The sequence below is a fragment of the Notechis scutatus genome, chromosome 5 (genome assembly GCF_049901735.1).
Source record: "Notechis scutatus isolate UNSWTSFEM ecotype Mainland chromosome 5, rNotScu1.2, whole genome shotgun sequence".
NCBI classification, from domain to species: domain Eukaryota; kingdom Metazoa; phylum Chordata; class Lepidosauria; order Squamata; family Elapidae; genus Notechis; species Notechis scutatus.
Genome location: NC_142013.1, coordinates 23,600,373 through 23,628,344, shown reverse-complemented (window position 1 = coordinate 23,628,344; position 27,972 = coordinate 23,600,373). Strand labels below are relative to the sequence as shown.

At 41.4% G+C, this 27,972-nt stretch overlaps 1 protein-coding gene across 1 annotated transcript in view; it reads left to right on the top strand.

The window, feature by feature from the left end:
• The window catches only part of UBL3 (ubiquitin like 3), a 49,260-nt gene that overhangs the window by 11,961 nt on the left and 9,327 nt on the right, over window positions 1-27,972 (top strand). The window contains exons 2-3 of the mRNA XM_026675036.2: window positions 22,732-22,840; window positions 25,219-25,305. Coding sequence (XP_026530821.1) covers window positions 22,732-22,840; window positions 25,219-25,305 — 196 coding nt within the window. The remainder of the gene's footprint in view (window positions 1-22,731; window positions 22,841-25,218; window positions 25,306-27,972) is intronic.

The window sequence follows — 27,972 nt, the reverse complement described above, 5'->3', positions numbered from 1 at the left end:
GGTGAGCCACGGCCCACCAGTTGGCAACTGCTGCCCTACACCCTCCAGTTATCGGACTTCAGTTGTGTTGCTTATTTCAATATTCAATATTCAATATTCAAAAATCAATATTTACATACATGGTGTGTTGTGAGTTAATTTTGTGAGGGTGGGAGGGATGTAAAAAAACTGGTTATCATCAGCGTATCATCTCACAATGACTTCTTATTAATGTTATTGAAATAGTGTAAGCTATTTTATTATAGTCAGTATAGAAGGAATAGATCTTAAAGAAGTAGTTAAATTGTTAACTACTTCTATTACTACTTGTAATATTGAATTAAAATATTAACTATGAAAATAATCAATGGCACTATCTTTCTTGCATTTTGAGTTATTGGTAGTATTGGGAGAGTAGGTACCTTTAAAAAATTATTTTACGCAGTCTTGTTTTATTTCCTTTTTACTTACTGGAAGTAGCCTATTTTTTCATAAATGTAGAATTTGGTAGCTATTTACTATAGATAATGAACCATTTTTTTCTAACTTAAATATTCAAATTTATGTGATGCCAGAAATAAAGATGGCTTTGGTAATTCAATGAGGTAGAAATTACTTTGATCATGATGTGTAGTGAATTCAATTTAGGTACCAGTTGAAAAGAACATTGTTCATTGAAAAGATTGATGTTTAATCCACGATTGCTAAATATGGCGTTCTACCGGTATGTACCATTAAAATTCTCCTGTTTGTGTATAACCATTAACTGGGTGAAAAGATGCATTGTAGAGCAAAATGTTTTGAACCAAGGTACCTCAAATGGGCTAACTTACAGAATGCATCCAAAATCAGTCCTTGTAGAATTGAAATTTTGCAAATTGTATAAAACATTTTATGACATAAAAATTATTATAAAGACATTTATGGCATAATATAAAGTGTCATAAAACAATTCTTGTGATCAGTTGTTGATTTTTGTACCATATAATTCAACATGGTCTACTTTTAAGGCAGACATACCTCTAAATATCACCCCAAATTTTTAAGAACTGTTCCAATGAAGGCAGTTTACTAGAAACTCTGCTATTGAAAGCATTGAGAGATCTGATGAGGAAATATCTCTGAAAAGATGACCCAATGAGTGATCTTGTCTAGCATTATATTAAATATGACTTTCTAGATAGTATTGGTTTTATGAGTAGAAGGAAGATTTTTTTGTTATTTTTTTCTTGTTTTCTTCTTAGAATTATTATGTTTTTTACACCAAAGAATTTGGAAAAATACTAAAGGTCATGAATTAAAAATGCTCATGGAATGGTAATAATATACTACATATTGTTACTTTAAATAATATATGATGTAAATTTTAATAATTTACTCCTTCAAAATAATCTATGAAACTATGCAAGAGAAAGATTTTTCTTAATGAGATTGCTATGACTTCTAAACTAAAGAGAGAGTATTTTATCAGAGCAGCATTTCTTACTGCCTTAAGCATGGGGTTGGAGAGAAGGTCTTACCCATTTTCACAATACAAGGAAAGATCATTGATGCTTCCTTAGCTTGTGTCTCTCTTGTTTATTGTGATAAATAGGTAGTCTGGGCAGCATTTCATATATTGCTATAGAAACTAAATTGGAAACAGAACTGATTGATCTGCTGGCTACAAATTTTGGAGCTGCAAGAACCTTGGGTGAGAGTGACCATGTCATACTAGAATTCAACATAACACAAACACAAGGCATAATATGTAATGATACCAGAGTCTTGGATTTTAAAAGAGCTGATTTTAATAAACTAAGAGAGAACTTGGGAAAGATTCTATGGATGAAAATCCTAAAGGGGAAAATGACTTAAAAATCTTGGGAAACTCTGAAAAATATGACCATAGAAGCCCAGACCAGCACAATACCACTGAGAAAGAAAAACAAGAAATACAAGAAGAAACCAGCACGGCTGCACAAACATCTCTGTGGCAAATTGAAAGAAAAAAAGGACAAGGACAAAAAATGGAAAGAAGGACATACAACTAAGGCAGAATATCAGCAGATAGCTAAAATCTGCAAAGACGAAGTCAGGAAAGCAAAGGCTCAGAATGAACAGAGACCTGCAACAAAAGTCAAAGATAATAAAAAAAGTTTCTTCCAACATATAAATAACAAGAAAAAAATCAAGGAAACAGTCGGTCCACTAAAGACAGAAGACGGCAAGGAAGTAACAGGCAACAGAGAAAAAGCAGAACTGCTTAACTCATTCTTTGCATCGGTCTTCACGCAAAAAGAAACTATAGCTCAACCCACCAAAAACATAACTGTAAAAGACAGACCAGAAATAAAAGTTAAAATAAGCAAAAAAAATAGTAAGAGAACACCTGTCTGATCTTGATGAACACAAACCATCAGGGCCTGATGGATTACATCCCAGAGTTTTAAAGGAGCTGGCAGAGGTCATCTCAGAACCACTGCACCATATCTTTCAAAAATCCTGGAGCATTGGGGAACTACCAGAGGATTGGAAAAGAGCTGATGTGGTTCCCATCTTAAAAAAAGCGGGGGGGAAACAGACACAGGAAACTATAGACCAATCAGCCTAACATCAATACCCGGGAAGATACTGGAAAAGATAAAAAAACAGATCTGCCAACATCTAGAAACAAGTAAAGTAATAACTAGCAGTCAGCACGGGTTTGTTAAGAACAGATCATGCCAAACCAATCTTATTTCATTCTTCAACATAGTGACTAAATTAGTAGACCAGCAAAATACCGTGGACATAATATATTTAGATTTCAGCAAGGCATTCGACAAAGTAGACCACAACCTACTTCTTAGTAAACTAGAAAAAAGTGGAATAGATAGCACCACCATCAGATGGATTTGTAACTGGCTGACAAACCATACTCAACAAGTAGTCCTTAATGGGTCTAAGTCTACATGGAGGGAAGTAAGCAGTGGGGTGCCACAAGGTTCCGTCTTAGGCCCAGTACTCTTCAATATCTTCATTATGGACTTAGATGAGGGAATAGAAGGGGAACTTACCAGATTTGCAGATGATACAAAGCTGGCAGGAATAGCTAACACTCAAGAAGGTAGACTAGAACACTGGGCCATATCTAACAAAATGAAATTCATTGCAGAGAAAAGTAAGGTCCTACACTTAGGCAAGAAAAATAAAAAATACACATATAGATTGGGTGAAACCAGGCTCAATAGCAGTAACTGTGAGAGGGATCTTGGAGTCTTAGTGGACAACCAGCTAAATATGAGTCAGCAGTGTGCAGCAGCAGCCCAAAAAGCTAATGCAGTCCTAAATTGCATTAACAGAGGGATACAATCAAGATCAAGTGAGGGACTAATACCACTCTATAAAGCCTTAGTAAGACCACACCTAGAGTACTACATCCAGTTTTGGTCATCACATTATAAAAAAGATGCTGAGACTCTAGAAAAAGTACAGAGAAGAGCAACCAAGATGATTAGGGGACTGGAGACTAAAACATATGAAGAACGGTTACAGGAACTGGGCTTGGCTAGTCTAGTAAAGAGACATGATAGCAGTCTTCCAATATTTGAGGGGCTCCCACAGAGAGGAAGTGGTCAATCTATTTTCTAAAGCACCTGTCGGCCAGACAAGGAATAATGGATGGAAACTGATCAAGGAGAGATTTAACCTGGAAATAAGGAGAAACTTTCTGACAGAACAATCAACCAATGGAACAGCTTGCCCTCAGAAGCTGTGGGAGCATCATCACTTGAGACTTTCAAGAAGAGATTGGACTGCCATTTGTCAGAAATGGTGTAGGGTCTCCCGCTTGGGTGGGGAGTTGGACTTGATGATCTATAAGGTCCCTTCCAACTCTGATTATCTGTTATCTGAACCCCACTTGGTCTTGTGAGTAAAAGGCCAGAGCAGCGGAGAGTAAGCACTGTAGGCTACTTCATGGAAAATTGAGTTTTTGAATTAATGGTATTAAATCTCTATTTAACTAAGGAAACTGATTAATCTATGTAAACTATGATAGATAAGGATTCAATCTTACATTTTGTGACAGAATTATTAATTAAATCACAGTTTTAAATGTTTGAGTCAACCAAACTTTTAAATTTAATCTTCAAGTATATAATTATATACAAAAGTGTAATAAGTTATTTAAAAACATTTTGAATCTTTGCGCAAGTTACACTAAACCGTAAAACTTAATTAGCAAAAATGAAGCAGGTGTAATTGCTTTGAATGTCACCTGGGTGATACGACTAACCAAACATCCATTCAGTTTGGTTAAAGTTAAGCATTTTTGTTCCAGAGGTGGCCAAAACAAAATCTAAAATAAGCCATCGTTGCCTACTCTGGTTATATCTGAATGCTTGTAGCTTGCTTACTATGTTTGAACAACGTATTTAAATAAATAATCAAAGACTGTTTATGGATTAGCGTGATTGTAAGTTATTTTTATTTATCATGTATCTGTAAAAGATACTAAAAATATTACATTTTCCAATTTTCCTTTTACTTAAAACACTTTTTCAAAAACGAATACAAATTTAACATTCTCTCCAATTTTCCTTATTCCTTCCTGACCTTTTCCTGCTAGTGGTGAAGTCACATTGCTCTTCATGTGTAAAAAAGCAAACAGCTTACTGTCTTGAAATGTCTTTCTCTGCAATTTCTCTCTACTCTGAGGCTAGGAGAAGAAAAAAAGTAAGTGATTTCTATAGGCAATTTCTCCTTTGCCTGACCCTTTCTTGCTGTCAGTGGGAAAGAAACAGACAAAAGAAAGATTGTATATAGAACAGCTCTGCACCCAAATACAGAGTGGAGAGATTGGAGACAAAGGGATTTCAAGAGAATATGTGCACTATGTTCCTTTCCTCAACTGTTGAAAGTATATCCCCAAATACTTATTTTATTTTATATATTCAGGATTAGAGTGAATAATATGTTTGTTCTGAATTAATCATCCTATTAATGTGTCCGATTGGAAAAAGTATGCTTAGATCATAAAGGCCTCATGCCTGCATATGTCTCCAGAAAGCCTTAGTTCTGATATCAAAAGACTTCCAAAATTGCCATTGAGCTGTATTTAGAAGGAGAAATGCATTAGGAACAATCATATTAAACTCTGACCCTCCCTAACTTCTTTATTCTAATCCCAATTTATTTTTGGAGTAAGGTTCCTATTATACAACATAAAGAAAAATGTCTCTTAGTCTCAAAAACATAGTTCTTGTCTAATACATATTTCAAAGAAAACAGTTCCACAGTTTTCCTATATCTATTTAATAACGTTATTCAATATAATAATTTGTTTATTAAACTTATATGTCGCCCATCTAGTCTAGAAGTGACTCTAGGAATGCTGAACTTTGACCCTGAAAATGGTATAGGAACTTGTAATAACCTACCCTGAAGAAAAGTAATTCTTTCAGAGTGGATTAGGGTTGGGGAAGAAATAAATAAACTTGCTTTTTCAAGCTTTGCTGTGAGCTTATACAGAAAAGCATGGAGTAAGTTTTGATAGTACTCCTTTTTTGTCTTCACTTTGATAACACTTTTAGTTCTTTCTCCCTCTTCCATAAGGGGACATTAGTAACTAATTCCACAGAGTAAAAAATGTTGATTTTTCTTAGAAAAATCTTGTTCTTAAGTTTCCTCTTTTTTATTTTGGACAGTTGTTTCGAATACCGTGTTTCTCATATAATAAGGCTGGGTCTTATTTATTTTTTTTGAGTCCCGAAAAAATAGCTAGGCCACCTTTTTGGGGGTGACTTAATTCCCCCCCTTGCATCTTCGGGCGGGCGGCGACGGCTTGGATGTTGACCTCGGCGTTGGTGGGGCACTTCGTATCGGGGTCAACGCAGGCAGCACCATATCCGGGTGTGCAACAAAAGTACTTCCTAACGGCAAGCCCTCCCACCATCCCCCCCCCCATTTCTCATGTTTTAATATAGGCCTTAATTTGGGGGGAGGGGCTTAATTTCATTTTATGCCTATAAAACATGCTGGGACTTCCTATTGGGGGAGGCCATATTGTTGGAGAAACAGGGTAGCACTTTAGAGAAAATAACTTTAGCAGTGCTTGCACTTCTATCATAACAACTCTTAGTTGTCTGATCTTACTTTTATCCTTTATAAGGTGTAATTGCATTCTTAATACATGTTTATTGTCATAATTTAGTTGGCTTTGCTCAGTTATATAGTTATCTTTAAATGCTAATTTCAAAATTAGCATTCCCCAAGGATTAATTTTGTTTTTTTCTGTCCAGAAGCGCTTGTTCAGTAACTGCTTTATAATGATTGGTTCCAAATACTTCACTCCCTATTCTGTTTGAGAAAGAAACAGTTTGGTGTAGAAGATGGAACACTCAGTCTTAATATGGATGCCCAGGATGAAGGTTCCTGAATGACATTATTGGCCTAGTAACTAACTGACTAAATTATATTGTGTTCATTTAAAGCTTCAATATTTGCTAATTAGCAATAAAACAATTCTGCATGTTTGTTGTAAAACAGAGATTGATTGGCCCAGTGAATTAACTATGTTTAAAAGTGTTTGTTTTTGTGATGCAGTGGTTAATGAATCATGTACGGGAGGCAAGAAGGTTACAGTGCTTTTTTATGCACAACTGTGAAAAAGTTGTGTCAAAAATCATTATTACGGTATTGTTCCAGGGAATTGGGCAGCTCTGTCTTTTATCTTAAACATACATATGTTTGAATGTTTACAAAACTATTGAGAGAGAACTTCTTTGTTTTTTGCTTCATTCATGTCTGGGCTACTATTTCTGCTAAAGTAGAACCAGCTCCTTCAGACGTGCACAGTAGAGATAAACTGTATTTTTACTCAGATTATATTTTGTGATAACAATATTTGAAAGTAATAAAATTTTAGTAACAAATTACTGCTTGCTACAAATGCTACTCACCAATGCCTTGCATTGTGCATACATGTTCATGTGAATTCAAGCAATACCTAAGAGTGGGCCTTTAGAGATTGGAGAAGAATAGATTGATAGGGGCCTTGAGAGAAACTTCTTTGTTTTTTGCTTCATTTTCATGTCTGGGCTACTATTTCTGCTAAAGTAGAACCAGCTCCTTCAGACGTGCACAGTAGAGATAAACTGTATTTTTACTCAGATTATATTTTGTGATAACAATATTTGAAAGTAATAAAATTTTAGTAACAAATTACTGCTTGCTACAAATGCTACTCACCAATGCCTTGCATTGTGCATACATGTTCATGTGAATTCAAGCAATACCTAAGAGTGGGCCTTTAGAGATTGGAGAAGAATAGATTGATAGGGGCCTGAGAATTAGTAAGAAAAAAAATAGTCTGATGGTGACAAGCAGAGAGAGATACGACGACAGTAGAACACTGGTTGCTTTTTGGAAAATAGGGTTTAGTCTCTTACAACAAGTTCCTTGATGCTCATTCTGGTACTAAGTCACCAGTCTCAGTGGACCTGGTTTCCAATTGTTGTTTGTTGGTGTAATGGAATGTGTGGATGAATTTGGGGAATGAGGGAAAGAGATGCCTAGCAAACAATCTTCAAGAGAAACAGGAGCCCTCAGTGGTCTAACAGTCAGAGAAAAAACTTAGGAAGGACTTGCCCTAACTGATCTAGCACATTTGTACTTTCTGACTTGTTCATGTTTATTGTACTTAGAATAAAATACAATTTGTTCATCTAGTCATATTTCCTGTGTAGTTTACCTGGGAGGGCTGACCGTTGCCTATAAGAAATCCTCCTTCATGCACAACTCATGGATGAGATATCTGGGGGGTCCTGCACTCAAAGTAGTGCCCATTTGGGATACAGGTATGATTGCTTGATACTGCTATTCAGGGGTGGGATTCTACAGGTTCGCACCTATTCGCTAGAACAGGTTGTTAACATTCTAAGCAGTTTGGAGAACCTGGCCTAATCCTGTAAGGAAGGCAGGAAGGAAACATTCTGGTGTTGCTTACAGAAACTGCCTCTCCATTAACCCTTATTACATTCTTGGCAGGACTAGACTTCCTGTCTCAGGAACATCTCTGGAGTTTTTTTTCCCCTCCTTTGCTGGTACTTTGCTTGTGTGGAGTGATCGTTCAAAGTTACAATGGCACTGAAAAAAGTGACTTATGACCATTTTTCACACTTACGACTGTTGCAGCATCCCCATAGTCATGAGAGGCCAGGTGAGGAGATGCGTGCCTCAATGTGAGTGATATTGAGTTGGCCACACCCAGCCAGTCACATGCCCACCAAGCCACGCCCACCAACTAAGCCACACCCACAGAACCAGTTGTTAAAAAATTTGAATCCCACCCCTGCTGCTATTGGATTGCTCTGGAGTATCCTAGTTCTGGGAAATATCAATGCACCTTCTCTTACAGTAGGGCTGATGCAGCTTGGGAATTTATCTCATAACCACTGTAGAAAGTTAGCAGGCATCCTTTTGCTAGAAGAATGAAATATTGTAGGGAATATTAAAAAACCAGAATATTATACCTCCCTGGATGAGAAAAGGAGATACATGCTCTTGGAAAGCAGCTCGCAGCTTTGTTACTAGCCACAGAAAGACTGAGCCATCTTATCTACAAGACAAAAGGCTGGGCCAGCTTATATACCACACAAAAGACCTTCACCCTCAGGACATAATAGGATTAGCCCTCTATCCATCTCACCACATGGCACCTGGGAAGATTACATCTCAATATCATACATTTGAACTCAGTTTACATTTAACATATCTGGAGCTGGAAATGTCTGCTTTATTGTGGTAAAAAATCATCTTTTTAATCATTTGATTATTTTTGGCTACTTTTCTTACAAAAACTATTGCTATGTTTATGTTGGAGGGCGTTATGTATGTGATGTCAGTAAAAAAAATTCTATAGGAATCCAAATGGATCTTTCTATTCTATATTTTTTGTTACAATATAAGTTTACATTATTAAAAAAAAATACTACAAGCAGTAATTGGTATAAATGGCAAAACTGAAGTGTGTGAAAAAAATCTTTGGTTTTAGTTTAATGCATTGTTTGACCCTGTCATTGTAGTTTTGTTACATACTTTAGTATGTTGCTCAGACCCAGCCAATTTTGATTAGACAGTAACTTGTTAAACCTAACCTGTGATCATGTCTTTCCTGTGTTTTTCTTAATTTCATTGTTCCTCCATTAATATATTATACCTATGACAGTAATAGTCTACTTACAAAGGCTCAGCTAGTATATTTTACCAGGATGTATAGATTAAAATGAACTGGCTAAAAAATAATAATGATGCAATACAGTACATTTGTAAAAAGATATATCCTATAATTGCAGGGGGCTTTTTTAATAAAAAGAAATATGGCAATAGCAAAGGAATGGGTTAGCTAGAATAATATCCTTTTGGATGATCTGCTGGATTGCGGATTATGGTGGTTTCACTCCTTTTTAGGAATAACTTCCCTTAGCCGTAGTGAGGAAAGAGAGTTCAGTTTGTTAACCAGTCCTCTCAGTCCTCTCCCTCCTGTTTTTTAACATCTACATCAGGGGTGTCAAACTTGCGTCATCACGGCATCATCACATGATATATCAGGATTTCCCCCCCTTTGCTAAACTGGGCAGGGGTGTGGCCAGCATGTGATGCATCCAGCCCGTGGGCAACGAGCTTGACAGCCCTGATCTATATGATGAAAGTACTGGAAGAGGTAATCCGTTATTTCAAAGTTGGGCGTTGGTCTTACTTCTATACATGTTGCCAGAGAATCCAGGTCAGGGAAAGACTCCTATGTCATCGAGCTGAGTCTGCCAAGCTGCCCTTGTTGCTAGGCACCCAACTTTCAGCAAAGTAACTTTACAGATGTGGCATGTCTCTGAAAAATAGAAAAATGAGAAGAACCCTCCCCAACCATGACCAGACAGAACCAGGATGGGGCTGGACTCTCTTGCAGCATGTATAGAAGGGGCATCTCAGCTAAGATCAACACCCATTCTCCACGCTGCTGCGAGAGTCCAGGTCAGGGACATACCAAAGTTGCCGTGTCCTAGAGAGGGTCTAAGTCTGGTCCACGTTCTCTGATTTTGGAACTACTTTTTGGAGCACTCTTCTGCCAAATGCTGCCTCTGCGGTGGCAAAGGAGTCCAGTCTATAGTGCCAGATAAATGGAGAGGGTGATGCCCAGGTTTCCGCCCTATAGATTTCCTCTATGGTGGCCTAGGTAGCCCAGGCAGCTGATGTGGCCACAGTCCTGGTTGAGTGAGCCGTCAGTAGTTTGGGCACTGGAAGAGATCAAGTCTCATAGGCTGTAGTAATACAAGCCCTTATCCATCTGCCTATCATGGATGGGGAAGCCTTGGTTCCTAAAGAAGCAGGCTGGAAGGACACAAACATAGCTTCCATTTTATGAAAGATTGCAGTCCATTTAATATACATACAGAGAGCCCTCCGTACATCCAGTGTATGCCACTTCCATTCCAACTCATGGTGGGGATTAGGGCAGAAGTCTGGTAGGACAGTTCTTATGCCCTGTGGAACCATAAATTGATTTTCAGAATAAAGGTGGGATCTAAGCACAGCACCACTCTATTTTGGTGGAAGATGCATAAGTCCTGTCTTACAGAAAGGGTTGCCAACTCTGACACCCTCCTGGCTGATGTAATAACCACCAGGAAGGACATCTTGAGAGTCAAACGGAGACCCACCAATCTCAAAGGCTCAAAGGGGGTCCCATAAAAGCCTGGAGCACCTTCAAGAGGTCCCAAGTGGGATACATATGGACCACCGGGGGATGCAGATTTGAGTCCCCTTTCAAAAACCTACGTACAGCCAGATGGTGGGACAGAGAGTCATAATTATCCCAAGACTGTAGACAAGGCGGCAACTTGTCTGTGGAGTGTGTTTGGTGAGACTCCCCTATCTAGGCCTTCCTGCAGGAACTCCAACACATCTGCAACTGTGGCTGAAGCAGGGAGCCGGTTAGTCTTAGAGCACCAATTGCAAAAGGCTCTCCAGGTAGCATCATAGATGTGATTTGTGGGTGGTCTTCTTGATGCTTGAATGGTCTTTATCACCTTAGATGACAGGTTATCCTTTATCAGCAATCTCCACTCAAGCGCCAGGCGGCCAACTGGAACCACTGAAGCTCCAGATGGAGCAGAGGCTCCTGGCTGAGGGAAATCTTGTCGGGTGAGATCCTCCATGGGCGAGCGACCGACAGGCTCACCAGGTCTGCGAACTAGGGGCACCTGGGCCAATGGAGTGCCAGGAGCACTAACTCCGCCTTCTCCACCAACATTTCTGAATGACGGCTGGAATTAGAGGAAGGGGGGGAAGGTGTAGAGGAGACCTGGAGGTCATCTGCTGCAAAGTGCATTGGTCCCTTCTGCTCCCTGGGCAGCGAACCTGGTGAAGAATCTCTCCATCTGAGCATTCTGAGGAGTGGCGAATGGGTCGACTAATGGGGGGGGACAAACCTCTCTGACAACTCCCTAAACAAGGACAGATGAAAACATCATTCAGAGTGATTGATCTTGGCTCAACTGAGCCAGTCTGCTTGGATGTTGTTGACCCCCGAAATGTGGTCTGCCCTGAGGGACAGAAGGTGCCTCTCTACCCACAGCCCCAAGCGTTCGGCTTCCTGCATCAAGGCCTTGGCCTGGTCCTCCCTTGTCTGTTGACATGGGCCTTTGCAGCCACATTGTCCGTCATTATCAACATGTGAGACCCAGTCACCTTGTCCTGGAAATGTCTCAGAGACAGATATATAGCCCTGAGTTCCAGCCAATTGATGGGGCAAGAACTGTCTGCCTGGGACCATCAACCCTGAGTTATCTCGGTTTGCAGACACGTCCCCCCCCAACCATAAAGACTGGCATCTGTCATGGTTGTGAGTCTTTCTGTCTTCTTGAAAAGATGGCCCCTCCTGATGGCCTGGGACTGCCACCACTGGAAGGAACGCAAGACCGGTGGAAGAACCAGGACCCAGATGGATGAGTGGTGGTTCCAGCCCATTAGAATGGCAACAGGAACCACTGCAGAGTCCAGGCATGGAGGTGGGTCCACGGGACTATGGCTATGCAGAAAACCATCTTCCCCAGGAACTGGGATAGCAGAGACAGTGGAACTGTCTGCTGTTGCCGTATCTGGTTCACTAAGTCTTGGAGACTCTTGACAATTCGGAGAAAGGAAAACTTCACAGGAGATTGTGTCGATGACTGCCCCTAGGTGTAGAAGACGGGTAGTCGGGAGAAGATGACTCTTGCCGAAATTTATAGAAAAACCGTGCTCGTGCAGAATCCGAATTGTGGTCTGAAGGTCGTTGTTGGCGGTGAGGGCTGAAGAGGATTATATCAGTATATTGTCTAAATAACATTAAATCCTCACAGGTAGCGTGTGTAGAAATGCTGTCAATGCCGCCAGAATTTTCATAAATACCCTGGGGGCCGATGAAAGGCCAAATGGCAGATCACGGTATTGGTAATGCTTGTTGTAGCAAAATCGAAGGAACTGGTGATGATGGTGCCATATCGGGACATGGAGATACGCTTCCATAAGATCAATGGAGAGGAGGTCGCCCTCCCGGATGGTCTCCAGAATAGTCTGGAGGGACTGCATCTTGAAGTGCCTGTAGAGAATGAATCGGTTCAGGGATTTGAGGTCGAGAATTGCCCTCCACCCCCCACCTCCTGAGGTCTTTGGTGTTACGAAGAGCTGGGAATAGAATCCCAGCCCCCGTTGGTCCTCTGGAACTGTCTGGATGGCTTTGATATCCACCAGATGTTGGATGGCGCAGATTCCATGAGGCCCTGTTTGGGTTTTTCCTGCAAGATGGGACACAGACAAAGAACCTCAGAGGAGGGGAGAGGAATTCGAGATGAAGGCCCGACCTCACAGTTCAGAGAACCCAGGCATCTGAAGTTGACTCCTCCCATCATGAAGCAGAGAAGGCCAAACAACCTCCGATGGGAGGAGAAGGAAAGCAGTCCCTTGGAGTGCCAGAAAGAATGGCCTCCTCCACCTTGAAAGGGCCACTTATTTGAAAATTAATGTTGCCTGCCCGGATGGTCAGGTTGTTGCTCCTGACAAGGAGGGAACACCCTCTGTCAGTGAGGAAAATGGGTGTTGGACTCCGGCCAAAAGGAAGATGGTTCGAAGTAAGGTGTCTGTTGAAATTCTGACCTCTTCAAAGACAACGGCAGAATCTTCCTTTTGTCCCTTAATTCCACAAGAAATGGTTCTAGGGCATCTCCAAAGAGGTTTGTGCCCGAGCACAGGGAGAAGGCAAACTTCCATTTCCATCACAAGTCCGTCTGCCAATTCCGCAGCCACAGAAGGTGTTGCGCGGCCACCGAAGACGCCATCGCTTTTGAAGCAAATTTTGTGGAGTTCAAGGTCCTGTCAGCTGTGAACTCCGCTGCTGTGATGATCTTATGTCCTGATGGGACCAGGTATCACCGGTCCTGTAGCTGATGTAGTCAACGCAGAGATGCCCTTGTAAAGAATGATGCTGCAGTGGAGGCTCAGACCACCCAGGCTGCAGCCTGAAGAGTCCGTTTAAGAGTCTGTTCCAACCTCTTGTCGTCAGCTTTTAGGACGTCTTCCGGTTCTGTCGGTGTTCCTTCCCCTGAAACGCCCACCAAGCCATGGCCACAGAATCGGTAATAAAAAATTTGAATCCCACCACTGTCTTACACCAGTACTCTCAGTAGCCTGGGGGCCAAAGCCCCAGCGCAAAAGCTCTGGGGCAGGAAAGTGGCTCCCTGCTCTCTGCGATGGTTTAGCCTCTACTGAATCCCCAGGAGCCACTGCAGTGACTTTTTAGCGCTTTTTTTTTTGCTGTTCATTGCTAACTGTAGAGAGAGCTCTAAAACTGGTTGCCAACCAGTGGGCCGGGGACCACTGGTGGTCGCAAGAAAATGTTGGTGGTCCGCAGAGAAATGTTACCCCCAAAGCACATCCCAAAGCAATTAATTCAGGCTGTGCGGGAACACAAGGCTTCATGGCCCACATGGTCTGAGGGAACACAAGGCTTGCGTCACTTGCATTGCGAACTATACGAGGTAGTGAGGGGAGGGGGGAAAGGGCAGAGGGGGAGAACTTGCCCCACTCACCCCACGTGCCTGGCCTGGCCACCCGGCTGCTTCTTTCCCCTTTTTTCTTTTGCTTTTAACTGCATGCAAGGAAAGCAGCAAAAGTCTTTCTTTCCTTCCCCCAAACTCCAACAGAAATGAGTCTTTGGGACCCCGCAAGGTATCCGGCTCTAAGAGGGATGACAAGTCTCACAAAGACTCATTTTTGGCGGAGTTTGGGGAAAAGAGAGAAAGACTTTTGCTGCTTCTGCTTCTTGCATGAAGCCAAAAGTCTCCGCCCCCCCCCAAGAACGGAGCTGGAGATGGTATCCCGCAATCCTAAATAAAGAATGATTGATCAGTAGGAAAATAGGGTGGGGAATTTTCCTGCTGACTTTTTTAGGGATTTTCCCAGGGTCTCTGCTGCTTTCTGCAGACCCTGGGAAAACGTCAGCAAGCCACTGTCAGTCAAAATTCATATTAGTGGTCTGCGGGATTTAAAATTATGACTTTGGTGGTCCCTGAGGTCCAAAAGGTTGGTGACCTCTGCTCTAAAAGACATGTCTGTTCTTTGACAAGGAGCTGAGTCGAAAGCTGGGAGCCTAGCAACAAGGGCTGGCTTTATCAGCTTGGCAGACTCAGTTCAATGATGTAGGAGGAGGAGTCTTTCTCTGATCTGGACTCTCACAGCTGTGTGGAGGAGAAAGAGTATTATCTCCGTGCACATGATATTCAATTGTACATCAGCATTCCAGGCCCATTTCTTAGCTTAGCAATAATTTCATAGAAGAATATTCTGTATGTTTAATGACACAGAATCATTTTAGGAAAATAATTGATGAATGTAAAAATGTACATTTTACTGTGACAAATTCCTAATAATCCTAATAATTAAAAGTGTTCTTTTGGGTAGGAAAGATGAATCACTTGATTTTAAAAAATGTCAAATTGGCTTTGTTTCTTTCCTGATCTAGAAGAATTATTTAGTTTATCTGTTCAACATAATTTTATATGACTTGCAGTCTATTGACACTCCTAATTACATGGAATCAGGGGTGGGATTCAACCTGGTGTTACTACTGGTTCGGTGATAATGTTTTGCGCATGCATGCGTATAATAAACCTTAAGCTGAGCCGCCTGGACAGCTGATAAGCGCTGCGCGCAGGTGCGCAGCATTTGAAAAGCCACTTTTTTTACTGCTTTTTCAACCTCAGCTGTGCCGTGCAAAGCAGCTGAGTTTGAAAAAGCAGGTATGGTTGAGGTTGAAAAGGACGGGTAAGAGCCCGGGCAGGCGGGTGGGCCAAACAGCAGCAGACACAGTACCGGTTCAATGTCTGCTGCTCTTCAGAGCTACCGGTTCTATAGAGCCGGGCAGAACTGGTAGGATCCCACCCCTGCATGGAATATTGTATTAGGTGCTTTCATCATTTTTTAGATTTACAAGCTTATATATTTCAACAAAGGTACTGTGCTTCTAATGACAATTTATAACTGTTAAGTTTTCCACTTGGACAAAACCTATGAAATGCCATTTAACTGTAAAGACAAGGTAAGTTACTGAATAATTTGGATATAAACATCTGTAAATATGTTAGCTATACATTTACAGCTTTAGATTTAATCCTCAGTGCCTTCAGGACTAAGTAGCAGATTGATGGAAGGCTTCCTCAGGATCTTGGAGGAAATAGTTGTAGTTAACAAGACCAGATCAGGTGTCCTGGAACCAAGTGATTTTAAATATCATTTTTATTCACCTCAATTTGCCTGCATTTAAAAATGAAATATTTTTTCTTTGTTCATTTTTATGCCTGTTAAATTGATTAACAAAAAAAATCAATCTTCTTCTACAATGTCAGCTCTTTTGTTATGTCAAAAATTCCTTAATATCTGTGTTTTTTCAACCTTTTGCCTACAGTGCCAACTGTTTGTAGATTTTATTAAAGTCTTATTTGATTATTATAGTACTATATAACCTCCCTGGGGAAGAGTTTTGCCTTTTATAAACTACCTAAATATATTTTAAATAGATGAATATTTAAATATGCATGTATTGATATTCGACTAAAGTAATTATATTAGGAAAAAAATTGTGCTAGTTAGTTTGTCTCTGGAACTTTAGTTGTTAATTGTTATATCATTCTATTTGTTAATGCCATCAAAGACATTAATATATTTTACAATTAAGAACAAACATCTTTTGAATACATTTGTAGACAATAGTACTATTGCTTTTCCTATTACCTTTGGTGAAAAGAATTCCTTCCATATCCTATCTTATTCCCCTCAAGGTTATTTCTGGGAAGTATCCTTTTTCTTAGCTTGCCTTTCACTTCCATGTGTTTCAATGAGAAACTAGTTATTCTATTCTACCCATAAAGAAGTGTAGGTGTCCTGAATTCCAGAAGAATTGTTTCTCTGGGGAGGCATAGTCTAATGGGGCATACTCAATGTTCTGTTATTATCAAAACTTGGAGGAACCCCTATATTACTTCTTTCCCTTTTATTTTGATTCTACCGGTTTGGCCCAGTTCTATAGAACCGGTAGCTCTGTAGAGCAGCAGACACAGAACCGGTTCGCTGTGACGACCTTTTGGTCCTCTGTTTGGCCACCCGCCTGCCCGGGCTCTTGGCTGTTCTTTATTTTCTGCTTTTTCAACCTCAGCTGCTTTGCGCGGCACAGTTGAGGTTGAAAAAGCAGGAAAGAAGAGGATTTTCAAATGCTGCGCACCTGCACACAGTGCTTGACAGCTATCCAGGCCACATTTTGCAAATGCTGTACATACTCGCACAGCGTGGGCACAAAACACACTCTGACCGAACCGGTAGTAACACCAGTTGAATCCCACCCCTGTTGTGAACTACCTGTCTGTACTTCTTTTGTGAGCTGGCCCTGTATATTTTTTTGTTTCCAGATTCTCCCTAAGATTTTGGTAGAAGTATTAGCCGCTTCTGCTGTTCATTTTTTTCTCCTTACTGATTTTTTGCAGTCTTTCATAATTTATTTTGAGCTCATCTTGAGCTCATTTTCCAATAAGTTATTTTCTTGTCATGGGTCTTACTTAGCAAAGCTCTGAGTTTATTAAAATCTACAGTTTAGTCTAAAATGTAAAATGACAATCTTCAGTTTTAGTTTACCTTTATATCAAGAACTCCATCATTACAGAGTTACCCTATTGTTCCTCCTGCTTCCTCAGCTAAGTGTTCTTTATTGATTAGTATTAAGTCAAGCATAAAATAACTGATCGTCTGGTGCCTGTGAAGGAGAATACTGTCAGCAAGATAAGTCTGGAATTTCCTGGAAAGTCTATGCTTCACAGTGGTTGTTCTCCACTAGATGTCAGGGTAATTAAAGTTTTCACTCACAGCAACTTCATGCATCTTTGAAAGATGTGCAATTCTCCTCCATGCTGCATCGAGAGCCCAGGATGGGTTGACTCCTTCCTATGACATCATTTAGCTGAGTCTGTACTAAGATATAAAAGCCAGCCCCCGGAAGAGACCCCAGCTTTTGACTCGGCTCCTTTTAGTCAGTAGCTGTGTCTTTGAAAGCTTCTGTTAGATAACACTCAGCAGCGATCTTCAGTACCGTTTTTCCTCGTTTCAAGCAGTTCCCAGGATCTGGGCAGCTGCTCTTCCAGGAGAGCAGGGCTCTCTCTCTCTCTCCTGCAACGTTGGGAGCAACGTTGCCAGAGCGCTGTTCAGGCAAGTTGGGCAGCGTCTGTAGACCTCCCCCACGCCTGTGGTTTGAGCGGTCGTAAAAAGCGATCGGCAAACCAATAACAGCTTCAGACAGCTGAGGTTCTGTAGATAGCACTCACCAACGATCTTCAGTACCTTTTTTCCTCACTTCAGCAACTCCCAGGATCTGGGCAGCTGCTCTTTCAGGAGAGCAGGCTCTCTCTCCTGCAGCGTTGGGAGCAGCGTTGCCAGAGTGCTGTTCAGGCAAGTTGGGCAGTGTCTGTAGACCTCCTCCACGCCTGTGGTTTGAGCGGTCGTAAAAAGTGATTGGCAAACCGATACCAGCATCAGCCAGCTGATCGTGTGGCCAGCGGCTGCCCTTTCCTTTGCTGACTTCACTCGGGTCTCTTTATAGCCTAAGGAGAGATTCTTCGATCTCGGAGCCTGTTCCCATAGTCAGCGGCCATGTTGGATTGAAGCCTTCCACCACGAGGTGAGCGGCCATTTTGTAAGCCCAGGGGCCAATTTATACCCTAAGGCAGTGATCTCCAACCTTTTTTACGCCGCGGCCCGGTATCACCAACCTTTTTTATGGCGCGGCCCGGTACCGACATCAGCTGGGCGCCGCCATCTTGTTTTGATGAAAAAGTGCTTCGGTGAGCTTTTCCGGGTAGAAATGGCTTTCTACCCGGAAAAGCTCACGGAGCGCTAGCGCCGCCATCTTGTTTTGATGAAAAAGTGCTTCCGGTGAGCTTTCTACCCGGAAAAGCTCACCGGAAGCACTTTTTCATCAAAACAAGATGGCGGCGCCCAGCAAGCCAGCGGCCCGGTAGGACTTGTTCCACGGACCGGTACCGGTCCGTGGACCGTGGTTGGGGACCCCTGCCCTAAGGGGCTTAATACAAAAAATTTACAAACAGTTTCTTTCCATTGTAAGAGCCTTTATTCTTCAAATGGAGCAAGATAAGGGTCAGGCAGAGTCTCCCCCCCTCCCAGTGGAACAGTCTCTTAAGCCCAATAAGAGAAAAAGTCGTAGGCAACGCACCCAATCAGTCCACAGGGAGGTGGCTGCTAAAATGAGAGCTAAGGCTCTAGCCCCTAAGAAGGCAACTCAGGTTGAGTTGAGGGCAGAAAAGCGCAGACATGCAGCCCTAGAGAGGCAGTTCAACAGAATTATTCAACAAAAGGGAGTGCAACTACAGCATGTTTCAGGTGATACCCGTGGGCCCCAGCCAAGCCCTCCCAGGGGAGGAGAAGTTATCTATGAGCCTTTCCATCCTCCATCCTGGTCTCCTGAGGCCTTTGCAGTACAATATGATCCTCAGGATCTAAGCAGATCTGGGCCTTATTTCCAACAGGCTTCTGGGCCCTATGCTCCTCCCCCTCCCTCCAGGCCTCGAACCTCAATCTAGGCCTGAATCCACCTTCACTCCCACAGCAGCGGGCCTTCGGCCTTCTGCCTCTATCTTTGAGCATAGACCAGGGGATATCCAAGATGTTGTCTCTTTGGCCATTAGGCAGGGATTGGCTGATGGCTTCAAGCAAATCCTTCGACCTCTGGAAAGGGTTCAGGCCATCTCCCTTCTCAATCTATAAGTTCCATCTCCCTTCTCAATCTATAAGTTCCTTGCCTCATCACCCTGATTTACACAGGCCCCAGGACCTCAGGGTCCATTCTTCTCTAAGAATGGGAGGAGGTTGATGAGGAGGGAAGGGCTTCACCATCTGAACACAGTTACTCCTCTCATTCAGAACGTGAAGAGGGCGAGACCTTTGACCAAAATCTTTCAGGGGAAGAGGACTCTCGCCCAGAGCAGACATCCTCTGCATTGGTCTTCAATCCTTCTCTCTTCAGGCCATTCTCAGCAAGGCCTTGGTCACTGCCAAGCTGTCGCCAGAGGAAGTGGCTCCGGAGCCACAAAGAATTCCCTCTAGCCAGGGAGACTCACTCTTCTCCAAGCCTGTAGTGCATGCAGGGGTTTTGCCTTCTCCCACTTTGTTCCTGGACATGGTCAAGGAACAGTGCGCTTCCCCTTCGGCAGGTCCTCTCCCATCTTCTCTGGATAAGCGTTTCTACAATGTCAGCGCAGCCCTGGACAATACCCTGGCAGTGCCTTCTGTTGACATTCTGGTTCTGGCCTCGTTCTCATCTCCTGGCACTCTCACGTGGGCATCCATACGGTGGCTGCACCAATGCCAGATTAGATTGCCTACATCTGACCTTTGGTCTCACCGAGGCCTTAATAAGATTATCTGAGCGGCGGAATTCACTGCAGATGCCACTCTCAATTCCACCAAATTTGCATCTAGGGCCATGGCATCCTCAGTAGCAGCAAGAAGACTGTTATGGCTCAGAAATTGGCAGGCGGAGTCACACCGTAAATGGAAGCTGGCTTCAGTTCCATTCGCGGGCGATAAGCTTTTTGGCGATGCTCTGGAACCTTATCTCATCGAAACCAGAGATAAACGTAAAATTCTCTCTTCCTCTGGGAAGAGAGCCAACTATCGCCCAGCTCCTTATACTGGTAGACAGCCCTTTCAGGAGGGTGGGGGTCGTTCCTTCCATCGCTCTAAGTAATCCCTCGTTCTCCCCACCCATCGGAGGTCGCCTTGCCTTCTTTGCCTCTAAATGGGAGGAGTCATGGTGGCTGCCTGTGTGCTCAGCACTATTAGGTCAGGATTACAATTGGACTTCCTAAAGCCACCCCCCCAAATTTTTTGATCTGTCCTGTCTCTCGGGACATTTCAAGGCAAGACCTCATGAATCAGGCCATTCAACTACTTCTTGAAATCTGAGCTATTCAGACCTGTTCCCCCCTCTCAACGGGGACGTGGGCTTACTCTTGCCTTTTCATCGTTCCCAAAGCCTCAGGGGGGGGGGGGTAGCGAACCATCCTGGATCTAAATTTCTCAACCAATTTGTAAAATACAGGCAATTTAAAATGCAGACTCTGCATTCTAGAGCATTCGGGAGGGCGATCTCCTCTCTTCCATTGATCTCATGGAGGCTTCCTCCACATCCCCATTGGCCTCATCATCGCCAGTTTCTCCATTTCTGTTATCAGAATACCCGTTACCAGTATCGAGCACTTCCCTTCGGCCTCTCATTGGCTTCAAGGGTCTTCACAAAGGTTCTGGCAGCATTGATGGCATTTCTGCTTTCTGTTCCAGTGAGGATCCAATGTTACTTGGACAACATTTTGATTCTGTCCTCCTCCATCCATGCAGCCTGTCAGGATCTGCAAATTACCCTGTCATATCTCCAGAGCCATGGATTTTTCCACTCACGTCTACTTCAATGGTTCCTGCTTCCCTACCAACGGGCAGGAACCAGCCACTCATCCATCAAGGTCCCGCTCCCTCCACAAATCCGGAGATCTTTCAATTGGTGGTGTTCCCTGTTAATCTGGAAGGGACTCCTTTCAGGGTCCCAGACAGGCTAGTGATAACCACCGATGCCAGCCTCCTGGGTTGGGGTTCCCATATGCAGAGCCAGATAGCTCAGGACCTTGGTCCAGGTCAGAGCAGGCCCTTCCCATAAATTGGCTAGAACTCAGAGCCATTTTTCTAGCTCTCAAGCATTTCAGGCACTCAGTGACTGGCTCTCATGTTCTAGTCCTTATGAACAACATGGCTGCCATGGCTCATGTCAACCGGCAAGGGGGGACGAGGTCCAGAGCCCTCATGGGAGAGGCTCTACGGTTGCGGTTATGGGCAGAGAAACGCCTGTTGTCGATCTTGGCGGACCACTTCTCCGGGTTCAACAACTCCCAGGACGACTGGCTCAGCAGGAGCCTAGTCTACCAGGCAGAATGGTCCATTCTTCTGTCTTTATTCAGGGACCTTTCCCTCAGATTCGGGACGCCGGAGGTGGATCTCTTCTCCACTCCTCAAATCGCCCAGGTCACCAGATTCTTCACCAGGTTTCCTTGCCAGGGAGCGGAGGGGACCAATGCCCTTCAGTGCAGATGGCCCAAAAGTCTCCTCTATGCCTTTCCCCCGCTCCCCATCATTCCCCATCATTTTTAACCCTCAGTATAACTTTTTCCCTTTCTTTTGTTTTTGTTTCCTTTGAACAAATGTATTCTTTAATTACTATATTGTTATAACTGTCACCATGTTTCTGCTATTAAATCATAGTGGCCTCATTTTATTAATTTCCTCTACTTCAACCATTAGAATAAAGACAAAAGGTATGCATTTTATGACTCAATTTTCATTTTTCCTGATATTTCTTGAGTGGTTTCATTCTTTTTCACACACATTTTAGTTTCCACATGTCTTTGTGCTCTTACTTCAAGTTTTTCTTTTCCACCTATAGAATTTGATTTAAATTGTGCTAATTAAGATCATGATGCTTTGGTCAAACACAATGACCAATTGGGAGCTATAACCTCATGCCATTAGTCCTTTCATATGTATCTTTTTCTACATGACTAACCATGGGATTAAATTGGATTTTCTTTGCCTATAAACATCAATTCAATCAAACTGAGTATAAAGGGCGCATTTGATAGGTTAAATAACTAGTCATTTAAACCAAAATGTTTAAATATAATTGGTGTTAATTAATAATCTAACATAATATAATGGGTTTTCTGTATTGCAAAATTATATTTGATATTTTGATGTTATCTGTTCTGTGCTCAAAAATCAGTAAGTCTCAGTATTTTAGACTTTTGTTATAGTTCTTCTGATTTTGTTTTCTAAAAATAGTTAATACTTTCTAATCACCCAGATAATTTTTGTTAGACTTGCCCCCTCCTTTCAGCCAATAGTGTAAACATATTATTGCATTATGTATCAGAGACAGAAGAAAAAGAAAAAAAGTAACGACATCAATTTTATGTAGTACCTGAAATCCTGTTACATAAAACACAGGCCTGTTTTTTTCTTTTTTTCTGAATTCTTTTTTTCTGTATTCTCATGTAATTCTTTTATCTTCAATCAATGCTTTAGACACTTATAGCAAAAAATTACTTATAGAAGTTAGAACAGATCTTCCTGATTTTTTACTTTTTTCTGCAGATAAATTTGCGCCTCATTTTGGTAAGTGGAAAAACGAAAGAGTTCTTGTTCTCACCAAATGATTCAGCAGCAGACATTGCAAAACATGTATATGACAACTGGCCAATGGGTAAGTAATAGAATGTTAATGTTTATTATTTGGTCAGTATTCCAGTCTATTCCATGGAATGGGGAGAGAGAATATCCTCATCAAAAATAAAACTTTGAAATGCTAATATATTCATTTCAAAATATATGAATATATTTTGTTATCAGTTCTTTATATGCTTTGTCCAATGTGGTTTTATTTCCCCCCATCTAAAATCAATGAGTGTTAAATAACCTTGAATGCAAATACCAGTAGAGCCAAAATTGTACACTAGATAGAACACTAGAACTATATTGTTCATATTGACATTTTGAATTCTTATCTAGCAGGAAAAATGTCAAGAAGGGAAGGGCTAATGGAATGGCAAAATATTTCAAATTCAAACCACCTCATTTTAAATTGTTTCACAATCCAAATAGACAACCTTAGTTATTTTGAAAGAGTATAAAAAACAGTTTTAAATGTGATATGGCTCACATTCACAACAGCTTGCATATTATTAATAATAATTATACATCTGTAAAACCATTGTAACTTTTATGAAATTATATTCTCCACGTGCTACTTGGAAGTAGAAAAGTAGGAACCAGGCCTCCAAAGACAAGTTGTCTGCTAGGCATTATAATTTCTGAATGTAGAATCGATCCTGTGTCCCCCTATAAATATATATTGATATGCATATTTATCAACAGATAATGTTTATAATGTTAAAACTTTTAAACCTGAGTCCTCTCTTAACATGGATAAGCCTTTAAACTTGATGAAACCTAAATGCATGTAAGTAACTGACCATGTGACTGGAATCAGATTAGTATTTCTCTCTGCTGCACTTAAGTATAATTAGGAACATAGGGACACTACCATTAAATCATACTTAGCAATATATATGCTAGTAACATTATAATTAAACATTTACATAGAGGCTTGGGGAAAAAACCTTCAAACAATAATGGCAACATTTTTAAAAAAAAATCAGTAAAGTTAAAATGTCTGAGGTTGTAGAAAATGGTAAAAAGAAAAATACAGTAGCTGCAGTAGTAACAAAGAAAAGTAATGAAAATTTTAGTGTGACACCAAGTTCATCAAATTTTGGAGGAGAGTTCTACTGGCAAAGTACATCTCAGTAAAGATACTTTGCTTAATTGCTCTTATCTTTGTAATTTAATGATCGAGCAATTCTAAGATTATGCAGTCCTTAATATATCCAGACACCAAGTCATGTACGACTTAAAGCTATCATAACTTCTGCCTATTCATTTTGAAAACTAATAGAATTGCCTTTTAAGAAGATAAAATTTTAAGCAACTAATTATGGTTAGTTATTTAATTGCTATATGTTTATTAATGTTTATTAATGTCTTTCAAAAACTGCCCATGTATAGTAGGTTGTAGTGGGTTTATGTTAATATTACTAATGGGTGCTTCTAGGTTGGCAGGAGCTGGGGTGAGGACAAGAGCTCACCCATTGCATGGCGCTCAGGTTCCAAACCTAGGCTGCTGGCTGTCACAGCTGACAAGCCCAGCAATGCAGTACTGCAGGCTACTTCTGCTGCCTGCCGGCTGCCTGGCTTAAGCTGATTCAGCCTTCCATCCTTCCGAAGTTGGTAAAATAAGGACTTAGATTGCTGGGGGCAATATGCTGACTCTGTAAAAAGCTTAGAGAGGGCTGTAAAGCACTGTGAAGCAGTATATAAGTGTAAGTGCTATCGCTATCTTAACCGCTGAGCCACTGGGTCATTTTTATGGGAGATGAATCTGTTTTCTAATTGTTTTTGTACATACAGGACGTATATTTTATCTGCAGTCATTATACTTTTATTCTAATTTTATTAGTTTCTTTTATTTTCTTTCCAGTCCATTCCCATTTCTACTCTTGACTCAGCCAAATAACGATTTGGTCCTTAACTGAAACCTTTGCATCCTTAGTGAATTATCTCAGTGTTTCATCACAAAAAGTCAAGTGTGTGCTTTTAGAATCAACCCATCCATGTAAATAAATAGACTGATACTTAACCCATATAGTTGAAATAGATCTTTTTCTAAGCAGGTATTTCTAACATTACTATTCTCCCTAAATGACCTACTTTTTCTATATTCTCATCTCATTTGCACCCAGATGTTAATATGAATTACAAAATAACTTCAATATAAACAGTTATCATGTTTATCTTGAGTATTTTTAGAAATAATTTCTGGAGTTATTTTCTAGTTCAATTCCCTTTGACTTGTCTCTTTAAGGCTGAAATTAAAGACCTATCCTTATGACAAGAAAAGAAACATATTCAAAATAATATTCATAAACTGGTGTGTGATTAGCCTTGCTGGAAGTTTATAAGAAGTAATATATAATTTCAAAATTAGATAATTGAATTGTGTTATTTTTCTTGTTACTTTTCCAGATTGGGAAGAAGAACAAGTGAGCAGTCCAAATATTCTGAGACTTATTTATCAAGGAAGATTTCTTCATGGCAATGTGACTCTAGGAGGTAATGAAAGAAATTGGCTTATAAAGATCTTCTGAGTGAACTAAATTTTTTTTAAAATGATATAATTTCATTGATTTGAGAACAATCGAAAGTTAAAATACATTTTTTGGAAAGTTCAGCAAATGGTATAGTTGAAATTGAATCAGAGAATACTTTTAATATGATTTTTTTTTTAAATTGAGGCTATAGTATTATAGTTTTACTTTTTATATTGCATGGGAATGTTAGAAATCATAATCAAAATGAAACTAAGATTAAGGAAGTATCCTAGATCTTATAATTATGAGTAAAAATGTTGATGGCTGATTCAAAATAAATTTTCTCATATCTAGCATTGCTTTTCAGATATACACTACTAGTTAGTTACACAAGAATGGTTTTATCTCACTTGGAGTAGAAAAGCTGTTCAGTTGTGCCCTCTTGTGGTGTGCCTCACTGATTCTTTTTAACTGACTAACATCTACAGTATCTAGTACCTGCCAGGTTTAGATTGCTAATGACATCTCAGATGGAGTATAAATGTATCTGGATATGGACAATTTACCTCTAATTTCTACCACAGCACTTAAACATGAAGATGTTTTTATCTCACTCTTTAGCCAAAAGTACTGACCTAGAAATTAGGATATAGTAATTCTAGTCCCACCTTACGCATGAAAAACTGGGTGACTTTGGACCAACTACTCTCTCAGCCCAACTCTTCTCTCAGGGTTATTGTGGTGGAGAAAATAGGAGGAAGAACTATTGGTATATTTGTTGCTTTGAGTTGTATATAAAAAAATGAAATAAAAATCTAAAAAAAACAAGCTTCCAGAAAGTGAACAAAATTGAACTAACAGGAGAATCCTGCATTTAGGCTTATCTTGTTAGCAAGGCATAGAAGGGAAAGGGATTGGGACAGAAGATGTAATGAATAAGTCTTCTTCTTCTTGTGCCATATCTGTCATCGGATGTTGGCGATCATGTTGGCAATCCTATTTTTATCAACAGCCACATGAAAAAGTGCTGTTGAGTTTTGTCCAGACCAGTTCCTTAGATTTTGAAGCCATGATCTTCTGCCTGGACCTCATTTGCCTTCAATTTTTCCTTGGAGGATTAAATGAAGTATGCTGTATTTTTCCAGGTGTTGCATCACATTTCTAAAATATTCTAACTTTTGCTTTTTTATGGTTTTGATGATTTCCCTTGGTTTTCCCAGGCGGCTTATCACCACCTGATTTCTAATTTTATCAATTCAACTTATACGTAACAGCCACCTGTAAATCCACATTTCAAATGCTTCTGGTTTCTTCAGGTATGAATGAGTGCAGGCAAAAATTCTTATGAATATTGAATAGAACTAGTTCAAATAAGAAGCCAAAGATTTCTGCTCTGTCTTTAGATAAACTTGTTTCCTTTTACTCTACTGTGTTTTCCCAAAAATAAGACCCAGCCTCTTTTGCTCTTTGCCAAACTTTGCCCACCTTCTCCCCAACCCTAAACATGTTGCGTTGTGGCTGCCTGGGGTGTGTGTGTGTGTGTGTGTGTGTGTGTGTGTGTGTGTGAGAGAGAGAGAGAGAGAGAGAGAGAGAGAGAGCGCCGATCCAACCTCGGAGAGTTATCCATGGCTGGCAGCTCTTAGTCTCACATTCACTCTCACACACACAGAGCTCCCTAACCCCCCACCCCACCCCTCCCAAGGCAGCCACATCCCTCCACTAACCTGCTTTCCAAATCTATTATCTGCTGGACATGCAGGACAAGAAAAGTATTCTGAGGGGGGGAGGGGATTTTGCCTCTTATCCTGTTCTCAGTCTGTGCCGAGCTTCAGAACAGGTGAGAGGCAGAAAAATCCCCCTTCCCATTTTCAAGCCGTTCGCAAAAACGCCCCATTCCGAATCTTCAGCATATTCCAGGATTAAAACATTGAAGGCTCGGAATAGGGTGTTTTTGCGAATAGCTTGAAAATGGGGAGGGTGAATTTCCCTGCCCCTCACCCTGTTCTGAAGCTCAGCACAGACCGAACAAAACGAGAGGCAGGAAAATTCCCCCTCCCCATTTTCAAGCCGTTTGCAAAAACACCCCAGGAAAATCTACCCCTCCCATTTTCCTGCTGGTCCTCCTTTCCTTGGGAATGATTTCTGCCGAAACCATGGATGTGCCTGTGTGCAGGGCTGGCAGGGCTGATGAACACTGGTGGGAGGGGATCTGGTTTAGATGAGTAAGGAGGCAGAATTGGTTTGGGTGAGCTACTGTTTCGGCAGGCAGCCCTGCAGCAGGATAGATGAAGGAGGGAGGGGAGATTGCCCCTTCCTCCTTTGTGCTCCAAAAATTGCCCTGCATCACGCAGGAGCAAGTGGAGGAAGGGGTGATTTCCCTTCCCTTCTAAATCCCACTGCAGGGCTACCACTGAGCTCCTGCCTGCCGAAGCTTCCAGGTAGCCAAGAGAAGCACTGCCAGGATGGCGAAGAGCCCTTGCAAGGCCAACAACAGCAGGTACAGCCGGATAGAAGCGGGGGAGGGAGCAGGCAATCCCAACGCACCACATGGCTTTCTGCCTTGTAGCAGCAGCCTGCACAAGTGCACAGCCAGGATGAGAACTAGCCCCCACCAGGGCCAAGGCCTGAAGAGCACTGTTTCCGGCATGTTTTGGAGGGGAGATTTTAAAAAATTTGGCAGTCTCTCGCT